Source organism: Gymnoscopelus braueri (genome assembly GCF_963280865.1).
Source record: "Gymnoscopelus braueri genome assembly, chromosome: 4".
Lineage (NCBI taxonomy): Eukaryota > Metazoa > Chordata > Actinopteri > Myctophiformes > Myctophidae > Gymnoscopelus > Gymnoscopelus braueri.
In genome coordinates, this window is record NC_137605.1 from 13,917,336 (window position 1) to 13,938,182 (window position 20,847).

General features: G+C 41.3%; 3 protein-coding genes across 3 annotated transcripts; all 3 read left to right on the forward strand.

Moving 5' to 3' along the window:
* Positions 1–965: 965 nt before the first annotated feature.
* cyp21a2 (cytochrome P450, family 21, subfamily A, polypeptide 2) lies at positions 966–11,769 on the forward strand. Its single transcript, XM_080426099.1, has 12 exons — positions 966–1,252; positions 2,558–2,767; positions 3,842–3,931; positions 4,899–5,053; positions 6,418–6,513; positions 6,903–7,013; positions 7,783–7,869; positions 8,077–8,193; positions 8,567–8,680; positions 9,990–10,156; positions 10,955–11,058; positions 11,287–11,769. Exons 1-12 carry the CDS (start codon positions 1,018–1,020, stop codon positions 11,532–11,534), a joined length of 1,734 nt encoding a protein of 577 aa, XP_080282225.1. The 5' UTR covers positions 966–1,017; the 3' UTR covers positions 11,535–11,769.
* Positions 11,770–13,083: 1,314 nt separating this feature from the next.
* LOC308083449 (NADH dehydrogenase [ubiquinone] 1 alpha subcomplex subunit 9, mitochondrial-like) lies at positions 13,084–14,232 on the forward strand (the record flags this gene model as incomplete). Its single annotated transcript, XM_080425763.1, has 1 exon — positions 13,084–14,232. The coding sequence occupies one exon, from the start codon at positions 13,084–13,086 to the stop codon at positions 14,230–14,232; it is 1,149 nt and encodes a 382-aa protein (XP_080281889.1).
* A 3,308-nt stretch (positions 14,233–17,540) lies between these two features.
* LOC308083450 (scavenger receptor cysteine-rich type 1 protein M130-like) lies at positions 17,541–20,221 on the forward strand (the record flags this gene model as incomplete). Its single annotated transcript, XM_080425764.1, has 4 exons — positions 17,541–17,946; positions 18,115–18,237; positions 19,786–19,832; positions 20,114–20,221. The coding sequence occupies 4 exons, from the start codon at positions 17,541–17,543 to the stop codon at positions 20,219–20,221; spliced, it is 684 nt and encodes a 227-aa protein (XP_080281890.1).
* Positions 20,222–20,847: the final 626 nt, after the last annotated feature.

Below are 20,847 nucleotides of genomic sequence, written 5' to 3' on the forward strand. Positions count from 1 at the left end.
TCCATATGTATTTATCACAGTGGTTCTCAAAGTTGGGTCTGGGAACCTTTGAGGGGGTTCCAGATAAATAGTTAGGATAGTAAGGCAGCAAATGGACCCTTACCGGTCTGTAACTCTGATATGTAAACATTTGTGCACTCTCAGAGTTATGGGGGTCTATGGTCTAATCTTCTTGGAAAGCCACATTTTCCTTCCTTCCTTCTATGTTTCTAGGATAAACATTCAAGGCAGCCAGCCAAGGCTAGTGAATGTTATCACGTCTTATCAAGTACGTTTCTGCATGCCAGTGTGATGATGGGGAATGAGTTTGTTTCTCTTCACTCCAATCCCGTTTTCAACAATGAAGATAAACAAAAGCACTCCGAATGATTGCTATTCATAATTACTTTTATTTATCAAGCTCGCTCCCTGTTGTGTAGTGTAGATTTTTACAGCAGTCATAGTCTATTGAATACAATTCCATTTAGTTGTAGTCATATTTTAGTCATCTGAAATGTTTTAGTTTTTGTCTAGTTTCATAAAAATCATAAGATTATAGTCGACTAAATCTACAGTTGATTCAGTCGACTAAAATGTATTTTGGCGGTGCCTTGATGGCGTGGTAATGGCTATTTTACACTTGGTTGCATGTTGAAAATAGACGATCTACAAGCTCAACACCCGAGCGCAACCAAACATAAAATGACTTGTCTTTTAGTTCTACTGGATCTCGTCTCCACTTGTCCCTCCCCAACATTTTAGTCTAGTTTTTATTTGTTGACGAAATTGTCAATATATTTAGTCTTAGTTTTAGTCATCAAAGCTTAGTTTTTATTTAGTTTTCGTCAGTGAAAAACATTTTTTGTCATAGTTTTAGTCGACAAAATCAACACTGCTGTTGTGTATCACATCATCGTGAGTGAGGATGTACGTTGCCTTGACCCCCCCCCTCACTGGCTCGCAACAATATTTATCCCTCCTTGAATCGGGTGAAAGACAAACACAAAGGGCAGGCGGGTTAGGAGGAGGAGGAGAGGCATGTTGGGGAGTAGAGTGGAGAATATAAAAGAGCAGATGATGATGATGATGATGATGATGATGATGATGATGAACGCTTTGGAAGCATTGACGTCCAGAATGGCACAGGAGATGTCAGTGGTCACAGTGGGAGCGCTGGTTCTGGTTGTGTTGCTGTGGGTCGTACTGAGCTACGTGTCCAGACAGAGAGACACATCCACGCAGGGGGAGCATCATGATGGAAGCCAGGCAAAGGGTAATCATTCATTATAGACTAAACATTTCAATGACAATGTTCCAATGTTGTCTTCTAAACTACTTTAAAGCTGCACTGTAACAATGTAACTTTAATCTTCTACCCCGGATTTGAACCCGGTTTCCTGCGCAAGTGCTGACATTTTTTACCGTTGAGCTAATAGAGCCTGCCTGCTAGCTCAGATGAATTGAATATTGACCATCAGGTCAAAATTTGTGTCAGATCCTGTGTCTAGGTGAGACATGACCTTTGACACGATCTAAATGTCTCAATAGAAGAGCAGGGAGACAAAATACAACCACCCAATTGTGTAAGTTATATTGTATTAACATACTCTACCATACAGATGGGACAAAAATACATTTTATTAATAAAAAAAAGGCACATAGTGCTGCTTTAACCACATTAAACCTGGCATCCATATTTGGGGCAGAGTTTATAAACCTTTTTTTTTGTGTCAAAAATAGCAGATCTACAAGCCTCACTATGCGTGATGCATTGTGAGCTTGTAGATCGAGTATTTTTTGCAATTTGTCGTACGTCAAAGTACAGGGCTTACAAGTGGTTGATCACATAACTTTTCTTCATTTCTTAAAGGTTCTGTGCAAAAGTTATTTTGTTATAAAGTCAAAGCTGTGTATTCTGATAGTAATCATAGCGATAGATTGTTTTCAATAATAGGGGTCTCCAGCTCCTTAATAGACAGAAAATAAATGTTCAAGGGGGTCACCAATTTGATCCAATCGAGACATTTAACCCATTTATCAACTTCAATTTTAAAGTGCTCCAGTTCCAATTTAGTCTGCAAATGTTGTTGTTTCATCAGTACAATTTCACTTGTTTATGTATCCTGTATGAGTTCTCTCTCCTGACTGGATTAAATTGGCATAACTATCAGAATATAGAGCTGTTTAACAATTATTTTAACCAACTATTAACAAAACAAACCCCTAAGATGTTGCTTGCTCGTCTCTGTCGGGTGGAAACCTCAAATGTCCAATACTGTTACTTTTCAGGATTCAAATGCAAACATAGCAAAAGCAGATTTACATGAGCTCAAAACGCATCGCTTCGCGCTGCGTTTCTGCTACTATTGATGCTTTTGTGTGATGCTGTAGTATGATCAAGTAGGGTGTAAATTTACAAAACAAACACAAAAAAGTTAGAATATGGAGATAAGAGGTTTCTGCCCAACAGCAACGATATTCAACACATGGTCAAAACTGAGTATATACTCTGCTCTGGGAATATTTGTCAGTGAACATTCCCTCTCTACCTTTATCTTTCTCCTCTCTCTCCCGGCAGTGAAATCTGGACTACAACACTATCTCTATCAGTTTCTTCCTCTCTCACCCTCCTCCTCCTCCTCCTCCTCCTCTCCCTCGCTGCCAGGCCCGCCCGGCCTCTTCCTGCTGGGCAACATGAAGGAGTTGGCACACGACCACCTGCCCATACATCTGACCGACCTGGCACAGCGCTACGGCAGCATCTACCGCCTCAAGTGTGGCAGCACCAGTAATGAATCCATTACATCACAGCTGGGTCAACATAAGTCAAGGACCCCATATTGATATATGCATTTGGACGCCCGAGGACCCCCCCCCCCCCCCCCCATCTGATTTATTTTTGTGCCAGGCCAGCTAGGGACCCCCAGAAGAGATGATTTATGTTAAAATGTATTCAACAGCTCGCTGTGAGCTTGTAGATCTGCTATTTTTGAATAGCCAAAGTATAAAACATGGTTAAAGTGGTTAAAGTTATTGTGACACTACCGGTATATTAACTCATTTAGCTGGGGACTCCCTGGAACCCCCTGAAGGACCCCTGGGGGTCCCCAAACCCCACTTTGAGAACCAATCCATTTTCGCAGTTTTATACAAAAAACTATTTATACGGACAAATAAAGCTACCCAGCAGCACAAAAAGTAATTAAATTCAGCCCCACCTACCAGTTTCAACATTAATGTGATGAACACATTACATTACTAATATAATATGATTGTGAAATGAGTAATAATGAGTGCTTCTGCTTTGGTTTAAGTCTATTCCAATACTTTATACTTTACTAAAGTATATGAAACAGAACAAACAGCAGCTGCACAGTCAAAACACTGTGCAGATATCTGTGTTTTTAATGCAAGCTTTCGGTGGTGTGACCTTCTTTATGTATTTTTATATGTACTTATTTTTATTTTTTATAAAATATATTACATTTACAAACAATAACAAATTGAGCAACAACAGCATGATAGTGGGTTGTGCAGGTGAGATTTAAAACACCCTGTGGGGTTTATTATAAAGTTAATTTCACCTCATTTAACAACAAAAATACAATACAAATGGGAAAGTAATCCGAAAAATAAAAAGCAAACATAACTGTGATGAGATCTCAATATAGCTGTTCCATAGCTGAGCCCCCAGTACCTGATGGAAACTAGAGACAGACCAGTACGGAACTTTGGTAGATGTAAATGATTTCGACAGATACAGTAGTAGTCTGTAGTTCCAAGAGTTTGTCACCGCTTGGAAATTTGTATTAGTTTGTATTTGTATTCCTTGTAATCATTTCATGTATTTTTCTTCCTATAGCCATGGTGGTGCTAAACAGTAGTGATGTCATAAGAGAAGCTTTGGTGAAGAAATGGTCAGACTTTGCTGGGAGACCAATTTCATACACAGGTAACAAAAAAGAAGAAAGAAAACCTCAAATTCCTTCTGTAATGTTTAGCCACGGTGTTGTGGATAAATAATGCTTCACTGTCACTCTTTTCCTGGTCCTGGTGCTCACTTATAGAGCTCTGCATGGTCAGGTTAGGGCATGATTATGTGCCTAGCAGGACCATAAGGTCTGCTGAACAGGGTCTGTTAGAAATTATGTACTAAATAAAAAAACAAAATGACAAAGCCTTTCAGGCTGTAGCTCCCAAACTTTGGAATGCTCTTCCACAGGTCTTGAGAGCTGCAGCCTCTGTGGAAAATGTTTAAGAACAACCTTAAAACATTGTATTGTTCAATATTTTTAACAAGCATTTTGCCGAAGTTACTTGATTTTATTTCTTGCTTGAGATGAATTGTACAGCCTTTTTCTGTTCTAACGGCTTTAACCCATTAACACCTGAAGCCGATTCTACAAATGTCTTCTAAATCCCTACAGTATTCTGAAAAACGTAGGTTTCTATATCAGTGGTGCTCAAACTTTTTCGTGTCAAGGACCCCCAAAATGTGATGTATTTGGCCATGGACCACCATCTCAAAATATTTTGTTCCAGGGACCCCCAGAAGCAAAGATTTGAGTTAAAAGTGTTCGCTTTAAAATAATATATTCAAAGATTTGCGCACATTTTCACGATTTTTCAAAAATAGTAGATCTACAAGCTTGTAGGCGCGGCACTCGGTGACACGCTATGAGCTTGTAGATCTGCTATTTTTGAATAGCCAAAGTGTAAAATAATGCTTTTTAGCTCAAATAAAAAAGTGACACAGATGCGTTCCAGGTATGGATTAATACCTTGTTTTTGCCTTTAATTCCACTGCATGTAAAGCACTTTGTGAGATCTCTCTGTGAGAAGTGCTATAAAAATTATGTACTTTACTCACTTACTTACTTTCCTGCCTCGTTCACCGTTCGATTCTGTGCGCTGTTCAGGAGACATCGTGTCGTGGGGAGGCCGGTCCATCTCTCTGGGGGACTACACAGAGGAGTGGCGGGCCCATCGCCGGCTGGTCCACGGCGCCCTGCAGCGTTGCTCTCAGAAGTCTTTGCACGGTGTGATCGAGAGACAGGCTCTGCGCCTGCGACAGGTACAGAGTACCTGTTAATAGGTTATGGACGCAGAATTAATAAGATAATTCAATAACGCGTTCTATATGCATACCATGTGTATAATTCATTAGAAACATACTGTACTTATTATAATACATTACAATCTGCTTATAACACTGTATAATTACAGTTATAAGCACTTATAAGCATGAGCAACACTCATAATGTTCTAAAACAATCAGCAAAACACCAATTATAGGGTCATGTGTCATAATATGTCTTAATTATTGGTCAGTCACAGACATTTCTGTTTTTGTTTTGGCCAGGATCAAAGCACTAAAATAATTATATAATTCATTATAATCACTGTTATAATGCCTTATAGTGTGATTATAAGTCAGTATAGGGGTCATTGGGTGCAAAGATAACATTTTTGTGTTGACAAAGACCAAATGGAGAGCACACATTACGCCTATTCTTAAGTCCCTGCATTGGTTGCCTGTCAGTTTTAGAATAGATATTAAGATCCTTTTACTGGTTTCTAAATCATTGAATGGGAATGCACCTGCCTACTTGTCAGTATGCTTCATAAGTACATGCCTGGCAGGGCCCTGGTCTCCTAGAGTTTCCAGAGACTAATACAAAAAAGTATGGAGAAGCAGCTTTGAGCTATTATGGTCCCACTCTTTGGATCAGCCTGCCGGGGGATCTGCGGGTCACTGAATCTGTGGACATTTTTAAAAGACAAGAGTCACAAGACACATCTTTTTAGCTTTGCTTTTACTTAGATTGCTGCATTTCTCTTCCTGCTTGAGGGTGCTGAACTTTTCTGCTTTTCAATGGGAATGGAGAGGTTTGTTGCCATTCGAGGATTTTTGAAAAGCATTGGCATTTAAAAGCATTAAAGTTTGGTGTGACCGCACCCTTACTTGTTCTTTTAAATTATTATTATTGATATAATTTTTAAATGCATTTTTATGTATTTATAATTATGCATATCTGTTTTTTTTTTGCCTTTTTGTTCTCCCCCTGTGAAGCACATTGAACTGCACTCTGAATTGTGCTGTATAAATAAAGCTTGATTGATTGAAAGATAACATTAAATCTAAGAAAGAACAACACAAAACGTTCTGCCTAAAGCACCCATGTGACTTTCACATTCACTTTGACTATTTGTTGTGGTTTCTTGAAGACTGCTCTGTGTCCATAGGTCAATAAGGTTAAACCTCTAACCAGTCTCAACTCAAGTATTCTAATTTATACGTTTTGCAGTATAGATAAAATAGGTCCACATTATTACAAATTTGTATTTTCTGTACCACAAAGAAATAAATCACCAGTTTAACAAGCATCACTACTTTTTATGAAAAGTCCATTCCATCGTTGCTCTCTCGCCCTTTAGGTTTTGATGGACTATCAGGGCAGTGCTGTGGATCTCTCAGAGGATTTCACTGTAGCGGCCAGCAATGTGATCACTACTCTGGTCTTCCAAAAAGAAGTGAGTAAGTCTCTCCTGTGGCTCAGTGTGTTTTTCCCCTGAGGAAATCAAAACCGACCAGAAATAGAACACATGCATATAAATGTACTTGGCTGATACATATACTCTGCCGAAAATAGCAGAACTACAAGTTGCTGTTTGAGTTTGTAGATCTGCTTTTTTTCACTGAATGTTCACCTATAATGACATGGCCAGGATAGGGACACAATAGGGTTTTATAAGATGAGTTAAAAAAGAGCCAACGGGAAGTTAATAGTAGACTGTGTCATGTTGTGTAATGAGTCCTGTGTGTTGTGCAGTATGTAATGTGTATACCTGAGTGTTGTGCAGTATGTTATATGTAATGTGATTACTGCAGTATGTAATGTGTAATCCTGTGTGTACTGCAGTATGAGAAGACCTCTGAGGAGCTGCAGAGCTTGCATGGCTGTCTGAACCAGATCGTGGCCCTGTGGGGCTCGTCCTGGATCTCTGCTCTGGACTCCTTCCCTCTGCTCCGGGTCAGTCCACACTCACAGGACTGGGTTTTTGAATTATTTTTGATACTTAGGGGGGTGGGAGTTGAGAATGAGTTCTTCTTAGGTTAGGTTGCAAGGCTAACCTATTCTTCTATGTCCTGGGTATGGGATGTCTGGTGAACTCTGTCTTTCGTTAAGTCACGTCCGGAAGGGAGCGGTGTGTCGTTGACAGTTCCCCTTTTTATTGTCTTTATACCTCCACCAGACCTGATCGTCTGTGAGATTCTATGAGATTCTATGAGAGAGCGGAGTATCTAGCTCTCAAGTATCTAACTCTCAGTTAACTAATTATCTGACGACGTCACGCTGGCGTCGTGTCCATAATCGGGCATGATGCCGCGCCGTCATCGTCGTCTTGGCAACACCTGGGATCCTTTAGTTTCTTGAGGCACTAGTACACTGTCTCTGTATTCTATGTGTGTGATTATCTTGCTTATTATAAGTCACTCTGGATAAGAGCATTCTGCTAAATGCCTTAATTGTAAATTGTAATGATGAGAAATTACAAGCACAAGATTTAACACACACACACACTGTAACCCTATATACTTGACCGGGATCCCACAGGAGTCTATCCTTGGCCCCCTCATTTCCTCCCTCTATATCAAATCTCTTCCCTGAATATAGTCGATCTAAAAGCTCATGCAGATCTGCAATTTTTGCTGAATGTTTGCCTGTTATGACATGCCCAGAAGAGGGACGCTATAGGGTTCAACTTTGATGCTTCAACTTTTTCTTTCTTTTCGTAAAGAAATTGCCCAATCCGCCATTTTCCAGACTCCTTCAAGAGGTGGCCAGGAGGGATGACATGATACGAGCACAGCTAAATGATTACAAGGTTTGTAACAACAATGGAAAAATATGATATTATTTGAAGAGACAGACAGACAGACAGACAGACAGACAGACAGACAGACAGACAGACAGACAGACATCTATTCAGAGTTGGTGGATAAAGAAATTGCCATTTTAACTGCTAGTTACAGCCTGTATAATATAGTCTTCTGTTTGCCGTACTGTATTAATCAACTGTTTTGTTGCACAGTCACAACATAAGACATGCACAGAAGCCATCATAGGATCTCTGCTGCTGGCCACCGACCAATCAGCAGACACGACACATGAAGCCACTGACCAATCGGCAGACACAGCACATGGAGTGGTGGGTATGACAATAATTCACTGCTGACCTTCAGCCATGAGATCAGAGCACACACCATCAGCTTGGAATTAGAAATGAGATTGTTTATGAGATGTTAAGATGTTTATCCCACAAGAGGAATAATTTGTATTCAATTTTGAAAATGTTACAAGTTTGCCCTGTCTCTTAAAAAAAACAAAAAACATTTAATTCAAGTCAACCTAATTTCTGCTCCGTGTTTGCTATTGAATTCAAATTCTAGATTAAAAGCATTTGCATAAACGGGACTAAATTCACAAATTCTGAATTGCCCACAGCCGTGTAGTCTACTGTGTTCACAACTTAACATTGAATAGCTGCATAATGAATCCATATTGTCCTTGACCTTGAGTAGGTGCTGACAGACAGTCATGTCCACATGGCCACAGTGGACCTCATCATAGGAGGGACAGAGACAGTTGCAGCCTGGCTAAACTGGACTGTTGCCTTCCTACTGCACAGACCGGAGGTACTGTATATCATCCTGGAACATAAATTATATTAACCACTTAAAGGTTTCATGACGTTCAGTTTTACCACACATTAAAAGTCTTTGTCATGGTTCTTCAAACGTGTATAGAAAGTTTTAACAAAAAATTCCACTCCATTAATCCATGGCAGGTGTTTTTCTCTCACATTTCTAAAGCCTTTTCAACTGCAATGAAAAAAGAAATCTTTGCCTGCGGGTGTCGCTGGTTGCCTGTCAATCATCGCCTCTGCTCCGCCCCCCCCCCAAAGGAAAGGATAGGGGAGGGGAGGGGCGACGAGGAGAGTGGGCGGGATTAATCGACTGTGACCTCACTGTCGAAGGGCCAAGCTCAGATTACTTTTCAGCCTAATTATTCAGAAAACCCCAGACCACAGAAAATCCACTGAATGTTCAAAGTTCAGATTTTTTAGGTGTATTTGAGGTCATAAACCCCCCAAAAAAACATAACAAATTAAAAAAGTGAAAATGAATGTCATAGAACCTTTAAGCCCTAATTTATGCTATGTCATTCGGCTCACAATCTCTTATTTTTGGTATTTTTAAATTATAAATGTTTTATAATTTTCACCAATAATGACTAGCACTCACCTCTTCAGACTCCACCTCACCCCCTAGCACTCACCTCTTCAGACTTCACCTCACCCCCTAGCACTCACCTCTTCAGACTCCACCTCACCTCCCTAGCACCCATCTCTTCAGACTCCACCTCACCCCCTAGCACTCACCTCTTCAGACTCCACCTCACCTCCCTAGCACTCACCTCTTCAGACTCCACCTCACCTCCCTAGCACTCACCTCTTCAGACTTCACCTCACCTCCCTAGCACTCACCTCTTCAGACTCCACCTCACCTCCCTAGCACTCACCTCTTCAGACTTCACCTCACCTCCCTAGCACTCACCTCTTCAGACTCCACCTCACCTCCCTAGCACTCACCTCTTCAGACTCCACCTCACCTCCCTAGCACGTCTTTCTCCTTATATGCTTTCTTGTCACTTTTCTAGTTTACTATGCAGATATAGTGTATGAGCTTTGGTCACATGCATGTTCTCACGTTTTTTGTAACTTCGATTTTGTAATTTGTATAGCATCTAGCACAGATGCTAGATTAATTGTTTGCCTGATATGCTACTTTCTTTGAAGCTCTGCTTATTCCGATCTCACTCTGTAAGTCACTCTGGATACGAGCGTCTGCTAAATGCCTAAATTGTAAACCGTGTACAATGGTTGAATCCTCTTCAGACAGCCATACCCCAAACAGGAACTGAATTTAAATGTCTGACCCGTAGCTGCAGTGCAGAGTGTATGAGGAGATGTGTGCGGTGCTGGAGGGACGCTACCCCACGTACAGCGACCGACACCGCCTTCCCGTCCTGGGTTCTGTCATCAACGAGGTCCTCAGACTGAGACCTGTGGCTCCGCTGGCAGTGCCACACCGAGCCATCAGAGACAGCAGGTCAGTGCTGACAAATACATGTACCGTACATATCTTTACACATTTTTCATAGAACATATTTAATTATTTTCTTGACTGAGGCTGATCCAGGACCAGTGGTTTTCACAGTGTAGAGTGTACTCTACACTGTGTAGTATACTCAGTGGTGGAAGAAGTACTCACATTTTTTACTTAAGTAAAAGTATCAATACCACAATGTAGACATACTCTGTATAAAGTAAAAGTTTGGTATTCAAAATTGACTTGAGTAAAAAAAGTATTGGCATCAAAATATACTTCCTTAGAGTACCAAAAGTAAAAGTACTCATTTCACCTAGTTCAAATAGATCTGTGTGTTTTGTAATCAAAATCTACAAAGTAACTAGTAACTAAAGTTTTCATATAATTGTAGAGTAGTAAAAGTTCAATATTTTCCTCTGAAATGTAGCGGGATAGAAGTAAAGGTATTGAAAATTGTAAATACCTCAAAATTGTACTTAGTTACTTTGCACCACTGGTGCTGACTATACATGTCATTTTGGAGTTGTTTGGTTCCTAACTGCCTTGAAAAGACGATATGCTTTTGGCAAATATCTGTGTTGTTTTGTGTGGTTGTTTGTTTGTTGGTTGTGCATTGTTTTAGATGTAAAGCGTCCTTGGGTTCATGAAAGGCGATATACAAATTCAAGCTATTATTAACTATCAATCATTTAGCCGGGGACCCCCCCTAGCACCTCCTCAAGGACCCCTGGGGGTCCCTGGACCCCAACGTCGAGAACCACTGCTCTAATCTGTGTGCCTTGTTGTATTTCTTTTTAGCATTGCAGGCTACTTCATCCCTAAGAACACTGTTATCATTCCCAACCTGTTTGGAGCCCACCACGACCCTGCTGTCTGGACTGACCCACACCACTTCAAACCAGGTCAGTGGGTCAGTCAGTGGGTCAGTCTGTGGGTCAGTCTGTGGGTCAGTCTGTGGGTCAGTCTGTGGGTCAGTCTGTGGGTCAGTCAGTGGGTCAGTCTGTGGGTCAGTCTGTGGGTCAGTCTGTGGGTCAGAAAGCTGAGGCATGGATTTACCCCAATCCCTCCTAGCAAATGGAACCCTGCTTGCAGCCAGATGTAAAGCTAACAGTAGCCACTCTCTCTTTCAGAGCGTTTTCTGGAGGGAGGGGGAGGCTCCACTCGTGCTCTGCTGCCTTTCGGAGGAGGTGCTCGGCTGTGTCTCGGGGAGTCCGTTGCCAAAGTGGAGATCTTTCTGTTCACTGCCTACCTGCTGAGAGACTTCCAGTTTGTTCCGCCTGAGAATGAGGCCTCTCTGCCAGACCTGAGAGGAGTTGCTAGTGTGGTGCTCAAGGTCAAATCTTATAATGTTAGAGCGCGCCCAAGACCTGGTGTTTAATTCATAAGAAACTCGGAATGTGTGTGGAAATTGCAGTTCTCATAGAGAGAGTGATTATGATTCTTGTTTATAGAACAAATAAGTTAGATAATCGTCATACCTTCAAGATGTCTATTCACCATAATATTGTTATCTTCATCAGTGCAACTGAAACATTCTCACTGAATGAACAAATTAACAAGATTATGGAATCTCTGTGTGTGTGTCTGTCAGCAGCCGTCATTTCATTGGCCGTGCCCCAGCCAATCAAATGGGCACAAGTTAACCCCAAGCCCTTTCTGTCAGCCCTCCCCATCCTTACCTAACCATGACCCCACACATAGTCATGCATAAACTTAATGTCATACTGTGTAACTTTTATAAAAAATAAAAATGTTATTTTTGATATGCTTTTCCACTGGCACATTTTTTTCTCTCACAATAACCATTTCACTAAATGGTTGGGGGCTAAAGTTGGGTTACAATGTTGGGTTACAATGTTGTCTCAGATAGTGAATGCAAACTCAGGTATGCATATTGATAAACAAAAACGGAAATGAATGAAGCTACTATGGGATGAGGTTATTAGGCTATCGTGTTTGTTTCGCTCTCCTCCATGCTGCTGAACAGCAGCCACACAGATAAACATACAGTAAAGCCTAGTGCACGGTCAGTGGTGGACAGTAGGACAAAGTATATTTACTTTACTGTACAGCTCATAACATTAAAACCAGCCTGTTCACCCACAGCTACAGTATGTGAAACGATAAAGGTCGATGGGATGGGGTGCAGCTGCACGTGCACATCGCTTCCAGCCGCGCTTCTCTAGCCATGTAAGCATCAGCAAAGGGTTAGCACTCCTTATTCGTGCAGAAAATAGACAAATCGACAAGCTCACAACACGTCGCAGTCGATCGGCTATTTTCTGATAAAGCCTTCCCCACGATAAGGAAGCTGGGGTTTAAGTGGTTAACTAATTTAGCTGGGGACCCCCCTGCAACCTCCTTAGGGATCCCTGGGGGCCCCTGACCCCACTTTGAGAACCAGCGCGAGAACCAGTGTGAGTACTTGGAGGCCCGTCTTGACCCGTGTAGAACTCCATATTTGGGACGGCGGGCTAACCCCTTTGGTGATCGGGTATATCCATATATGGGCATGGATGACTCATCATGACCTCATCACCATGACAAGAGAAAGTCAGACCTGCACTCTCCACTGATGGCAGACATTATAGATCACCTACTGACTCTCCAAGTCTGTTCCTCCATCTACAAGTCTTCCAGAATAGCCTCTCAACACCGTATGGGATTCAGACCCATTACTGTCTCCACACCCTTGTTGATAGTCCCTCAAAGACCCTAACCCTAAACCTTGTATCACAAGGTTAGACATTGCAAGTTAAGTTCTAATTGGTGGCACGTCCTGGTCCTAGTAGTTTTTTTACACTGATATATATTTTTATGTTTGTGTAATATAGAGCAATTTGATGTAACACAAATTGCCCCCCCCTGGAGATAATTATAATTGGTCTTATCCTATTAGGTCCGCCCCACTTGCTGTAGTTGTAATGATGGCGGCCGCTGTGCTAGTTGTCCGTCGTACGAGTGTCCTTCTTCCTAAGATTACAAGCTCCTCCTGTTCCCCTGTGGTTCTGTCGGCCGTCCCAGCAACAGTCCAGCAGAGGAAGATCCACCACGCTGTTATCCCCAAAGGAAAAGGAGGCCGCTCCTCCTCCAGTGGAGTTGCCGCCACGGTGTTCGGGGCCACCGGTTTCCTGGGTCGATATGTGGTCAACAGACTGGGCCGCATGGGCTCTCAGATTGTAATCCCTTACCGGTGTGATCAGTATGACCTCATGTACCTCAGGCCCATGGGGGATCTGGGACAGATCATCTTCATGGAGTGGGACGCCAGGAACATAGACTCCATCAGGCGGGCTCTGGAACACTCAAATGTCGTCATCAACCTGTTGGGCCGAGAGTGGGAGACGAGGAACTGTCGCTTTGAGGACGTATTCGTGTCCATCCCTCAGCGGATCGCCAAGGCAGCCCGGGAGGCGGGCGTCACAAAGTTGATCCACATTTCCCACCTGAACGCCGACATACGCAGCCCTTCCAAATACCTGAGGAACAAGGCTGTGGGAGAGGCTGCTGTGAGAGATGAGTTTCCTGACGCTATCATCCTGAAGCCCTCTGAGATGTTCGGAAGGGAGGACAGATTCTTCAATCATTTTGCTAACATGCGCTGGTTTGGCAGAGCTGTGCCTCTCATCGCCATGGGGAAGAAGACGGTGAAGCAGCCTGTGCATGTGGTCGATGTAGCCAAGGCCATCATCAGTGCCATCAAAGACCCAGATGCCAACGGGAAGACTTATACCCTCGTTGGTCCCAACCGCTATCTGCTTCATGACCTGGTGGAGTACATTTACGCAGTCGCACACAGACCTTTCTTGGCCTACCCACTGCCACGGCCACTTTATCACCTTCTTGCAAATGCTTTTGCTATGAGTCCATTCGAGCCCTGGACCACCCCAGACAAAGTAGACAGGTTCCACACGACAGACATGAAGTACCCGGGACTGCCTGGTCTGGAAGACCTCGGCATCATTCCTTCCTCTGTAGAGCAGAAGGCTATCGAGATCCTGCGTCGCCACCGCCGCTTCCGTTACCTGGAGGCTGAGCTGGACGAGACGAAGCCGGCTAAGACTGTTGCCGATTAAGCTGCTCCATGAGACACGCCCAGTGTCAACTCGGCTGCTTCCAAATGATTGATGCCCTATACTGTTCTGTTTTTATTCTGTACATAAATACATATGTAATGATCCTTTGGGGAGGATTTCATGCCTCTGCTTTTGATAAAATATGAAAAAGAAAGTACTAAGTAAGTTAACACAAATATTATGCAACAAAAATAAAATACTTAATAATAAAGGAATGAGATGAAGATAAAGCCCAATGAGGAATTGCTTTAGCATCAGGGTGGGGGCGCTTATAATGTCTGGATTAATAGAATGTACAATATGATTACATACATTTGCTGTATTGATATGAACAAACTATGCAGGATCAATTACAGTTTCAATGTTTTTTTTCTCCCCTCTTTTTTCTTATTATTACGTATAATTTTTCTTAAATGTTTCCTACATTTAATGTCCATGTCCTTTTTCTTTTCCTACATGATGAGCTTGTTTTGGTCCAGCACCCTGCCTAGTAGTTCTGGCATGTGCTTGTCTTTTGCCCTTTTTTCTTACCTTGTTCAGGGAACTGACATCTGTTGGGGCAACAGGCATTGAGACACCATAACTACGTGCCAGTCTGTGTCGTCACTTACAGTCCGTTAATGTGGTGTCTGTCTGTCTTTTGTAATCCTCTTTGCTCTCTTGATGATGTTGAGAATGTGATGGAGAAATAACTCATGAATATACTGTAAGTGTTGACAGACTTTCACATCATGTTGCAATAAACAAGACAACCTTCAGTAATAAAGATGGATTCCTTTTACGTCTTAAGGCTCTGTTTCTTCTGCCTTGTGCAGACAGCTCTTGGACTTCAGCCATCTGGTAATTATGAAAAACAATGAATAATATAATAATATGGTAAATGATAGTTGGTCATAAGGGTAGATATTTGTGGGCACACATTGTGTGGTTTTCTACAGCAGGAAGTGTATGTCGATTCTACCTTGTCTCATAACTTACTGTCCATTATCTTTTTTTTTTTGTAAAAAAATATTATCTGAATAGTTTATTAACTTAATGTCTGAACAAAATACTTTTTAAATTCTGTTCATAACTACAGTTATGGTTTTTGATTTTTAACTTTTTAACAACAACACATTTATATAGCATATTATGTCCCACAAAATTAAAGTTACATCCTTCCATAAATGTATAGTCTAGGGGCTTGACTGTTACTATGTATAGGGGAGACAATTGAGTTTCATCCTGGCATCTGCCAAGGCACCAAGTCAACTGGCACTGCCAGTCAAAGAGTAGACTGGTCAATCACAGCGCTTCCTCGCCAGGCATGCTTGCAGAGACTCTTGGGTAATGAAGTCAAAGACGTTGGCTGCCATGTTTTTTTGTGTCCAACGTGAGAACTGATACCCCAGACTACATAGTGCTGCTTTAATGATTTGGATTAGCATTAGGGTTATACCTGAAATGGTCAATGGTGCATTTACATAGGGCATAGCAGTGGCAGTCATGTTGTGGTTCCACAAATCGAAAGCCCACAAACCTTTCCCATATAGATTTCCCGAAAATATTTATATTAATTATTTTAAGCCTGGAACCAAGCCATCCAGGCTCCTGGTGATTCATGACCATAAAACATTTGATTCTGTGAAAATAAATATTTGAAAACCGCAAAACAAAGGGTATATATTAAATAATTTATAGTATATTTATAGTATATTTCAAGATTTTTCATAAAATGATAAAAAAAATTGCAAATGTTCAAGCTTGCAGCACAGCACAAAGTGACGTGCTGCGAGCTTGTATATCTGCTATTTTTTGAATAGCCAACGATGCTTTCCCAGTTTTAATAGTTTAAAATAATTAGAATATAGAATAAGAAAATGAAGGGAAATTAAGAAAAATAGTGTACATTGCACATGTTTGGTAGCATTGAAGGCCTGAGTGCTGTTTGTCTTTACTTTCTACAGTAACCTCTACATCACCTCCGACCTCACGTTTTCCAAGAACCGCCCATTCACTGCTCTCAACATCAGAGGGAGAGATTCGAGTGGTAAACGGAGGGAACACCTGCTCTGGCAGAGTGTAGATCTACTTCCGTGGAAAGTGGGGGACAGTGTGTGATGATGCCTGGGACCTGAATGATGCCCAGGTGGTGTGTAGACAGATAGGGTGTGGCGCGAGGCTGTCAGCTGAATTCGGAGCGCGTTTTGGACCAGGCTATGGGCCCGTCTGGTTGGATGATGTTGAATGCTCAGGCAGTGAATCAGAGCTTGTACGGTGCTCACATGGAGGGTTGGCATCCCACAACTGCAGCAAATATAAAACTGCCGGTGTTGTCTGTGATGAAGGTAGAAATGAATACAAAGAGTATCTTGAACAAATCCTCTCTCTCTCTCTCTCTCTCTCTCTCTCTCTCTCTCTCTCTCTCTCTCGCTCTCTCTCTCACAGAAGAAGTCTAGAAGTCCTCTTTTCTAGTGGTTTTTGTGTGTGCGAGGGTCTCTGTTGTTGATTAGATGTTTTAGTTTTCATGGTTAATGATTTGATCATTCCCACATCTCTCTACTAATGTGCTTATAAGATCTGTGAGAATGACAATAACGGGAAATGTAAAATTAAGTTTCATATCGCCGCTGTCGGGTAGAAACCTTGTATCTCCATATTCTAACCTTTTGTCTTTTTTTGTAAATGAACGCCCTACTTGATACTACAGTGTCACACAAAAGTATCAAAATAGCAGATCCGCAAGCTCAAAACGCAGTGCGAAGCGGAGCGTTTCAAACTTGTAGATCTGCTATTTTGAGATTAATGAGATGCTTTTGAATTTTATTTCCCTCTTTTTGTCAAGTCTGCATGGCCAACATTATGCATCACGTGATCACCCTAAAGGGGTGCAGTGCTTTGACCGGTGAGGAAAGGAGGATGTGACCAGTTCATTGAGAATATGCACGTGCACATGCAATAAGGCACATGCACGTAACACGTTAAAGATGTTTATGTCGTGTTAAAAGCAGGGAACAGACACGTGTCGTGTCGTGCACAGATGGACAGTCCAGCGGACTGTTAGAGGACTTTTGCTTTTCATAGTCCAGTGTAGGCTGCAAAGTAAAATCCTCAGTGTTAAGGCCCATTTTTTATCCTTTTGTTTGACGCTGTAGTATGATCAAGTAGGGCATTCATTTATGAGAAAGTAACAGTTTTGGACATTTGAGGCGTCAGACGTTCGCTGTGTTCACTTCCATCCTATAATATTATATCATAATAAAGTTTATTTGGTAGCGTTGAATGTTTGAATGCTGTTTGCTGTTTGTCCACTTTCTACAGTAAACTCCATGGCATCTACAACACCTCCGACCACATCTCTTTCAGGACCACAGACCACTGCCATCGTGCCACTGGTCTCTGACAAGCCAACACCAGAGGGAGACATTCGACTGGTAAACGGGGGGAACACCACCTGCTCTGGCAGAGTGGAGATCTACTTCCGTGGACGGTGGGGGACAGTGTGTGATGATGCCTGGGACCTGAATGATGCCCAGGTGGTGTGTAGACAGTTAGGATGTGGCGGGGCCCGGTCAGCTCCATCCAGAGCACGTTTTGGACCAGGCAGTGGGCACATCTGGTTGGATGAGGTCGGCTGCACAGGCAGTGAATCAGAGCTTGCACGGTGCTCACATAGAGGGTTGGCATCCCCCAAATGTGGCCACAGTGAAACTGCTGGTGTCGTCTGTGATGAAGGTAAAATGCTCCATTCTCAACCACTATGTTCCTATTGCTTAGTGAAAAAAAAAGAAAAGAAACACAGTCTCTTAGGGAAGTGTTCACTGTACCCTAAAAACAAAAGCCTGGGTATAGAGGCTAACTCTACTCTGACACCCCGCCCCCCTCTCTCTCTCATATTCACAGAAGTCCAGAAGTCCTCTGACATTGTGGTCGTGGTCGTGGTCGTTTGTGTGAGTGTGTGTGTAGTTGTGGTCTTGGTGTGTGTGCTGCTCATGTACAGATGGAAGACAAGGAGACAGTCTGGAGGTGAGTTAACTTCATACACATGTTGTTTAAGTCAATGTGTTGTGTACCACTGTCATCATAGAGGTTGGTGTTGGTGGTTGGACCGGTGGAGGTCTGTCTAATGCTCTCATCTCCTCACACACTGGCTGTGTCTCAAACAAGAAAGCAGTTGCTGTCTGCTGCCTGATTAGTTGCCATCCTTCCTTTGAAGGCAACGTTTTTGTGTGGAGGAATCTGGAAATGTGATTGACCCTCTTAAAAGCTAACATTAGCCACTGTTTGGGTATTCTTACATCACCTTGAAGTTGAAACTGTTTTCGGATTTTGTTCAATTAAAAAAATTAAGAACTAACTGTCAGTAATTATTGCAAGATAATAATTTAAAAAAATAAGTAGTACTTTTTTCACTTCACTTTGACTTTGCAAGTTTTTATTTTGGTAATCAGTTCACTATGCAAACAATATGCTCCAGTCACATAAAACAACAACAACAATAATAAATATGACATAGTTGTGACCAAAAAATGTATAGGCTGAAGCTTAAATAGCTTATAGTAAAAACAGGAGAAGAAAAAATAATACAGAAAAACAGAACGAAGGTTTTTGCTTCATAATCCAAAATATATTTATATAAATACAATGCATGGTCACATCATGTATTATTATACATGTGAATTCATGATTTTTTTTGTATTCTTTATTTTTGTATTTCTTTGTATTTTGTATTTTTATTTGTATTATCATTCCTATTTTTGTATCTATATTTTATTTTCTCTGTGCTTCATGATCCATAATATATTATATAATAATTATAATAATACATGATCATAATACCTCTCTATACTTGTTTATAGTCTTGTTTAAAAAATAAAAAATAAACGCATAGATTGAACTACACCTCCTTAATTCCTTTTCACAACAACTCCACAAACTTACCCCTTTCAAAGATACACAATGTTGTTTGGTATTTGTTCTTGCCCATGTTGTTTCAAACATACCAGTGTGTTTCTAAGATCATATTGGGTGTCTTTAATCTCAAACAGCTTCTGAAGACATTATGGGAGTAGGTTATTGTAAGCTTTGAACAGAATCAACAGGGTTTAACTATATCCCATAATTTTAATGTGTTTACATTTATGAATAAGGCGTTGGTAGGCTCACGGTACTCAGCTCTCTTAATTATTCGTATAACTATTTTCTGTAAAATAAAACCTGTAAAACAAAACACAACTTTGAGGTGTTTCAGTACCTAACAGGAAATGTAACTGATGCTGACAAGGTCAACTGTACAACAACTGTAAGTCAAGTTCATGTGTAAGGCCCGTGTTAGTTTACAGTAACTTCACCAAGTGTAAGATCAGCATTAGTAGTGTAACTTAAAACCTCATTGTGTGAAGGCCTTTTCTAATAAACAGTTGCAGTATGCTGTTGTGCCAAAACAAGCTCTCTCAAACACTCAACAGACTACAGAAAACTTAACTAAGACAATCCAACTGTAGTTATAAGCCTCGCAAGTATCAGAATTATAGGAATTAAAACATTATTAATGTTTATTGTTGTGTTCCACAGGGTCCACCACCAGAAGAGATGCAGACACCATAAATTCCATGGATTTGGTAAACGTATGTGTCTCTTTATTCCTGTTTATACTTGAGTACAGCTATGATCAGGCAGATATCTTGTAGTCTGAACCTCACATTACAGGAGAGGCAGAAGAGTGATTTAGGAGGTGACTTTGGTGAATTATTTTCTTTCACTGTTGAAACATAGAATGAAAATAAGAACGTTTCCACGTCTCAATTGTTCATTAAATTATCTATATCTATTCAGAGTCATATCAAGTCTATTTATGTACCGTATCTATATACAGTGTTAATACTGTTGTTTACCTCCTCAGATGGCAGACTATGAGAACTGTCGCCCAGACTCCACCTACCAGAGTCTCGATCCAGCCACCATGGAGCAAAACTCACTGTACTCTACAGTCACTCCAACACACACATAGTGTACACTATGTACAACTCACTGTATTCTACAGTAATACCAACACACACATAGTGTACACTATGTACAACTCACTGTACTCTACAGTCACACCAACACACACATAGTGTACACTATGTACAACACATTGTCCTCTACAGTCACACCAACACACACATAGTGTACACTATGTACAACTCTCTGTACTCTACAGTCACACCAACACACACATAGTGTACACTATGTACAACACATTGTACTCTACAGTCACACCAACACACACATAGTGTATGCTATATACAACTCTCTGTACTCTACAGTCACACCAACACACACATAGTGTACACTATGTACAACACATTGTACTCTACAGTCACACCAACACACACATAGTGTACACTATGTACAACACATTGTCCTCTACAGTCACACCAACACACACATAGTGTACACTATGTACAACTCTCTGTACTCTACAGTCACACCAACACACACATAGTGTACACTATGTACAACACATTGTACTCTACAGTCACACCAACACACACATAGTGTACACTATGTGTTGCTCATAGTATACGTCTTCATTGATCTCCAACAACACTGAAGAAGTTAATCTCCATCATTTGTATTTTATAGTCTTTCCTT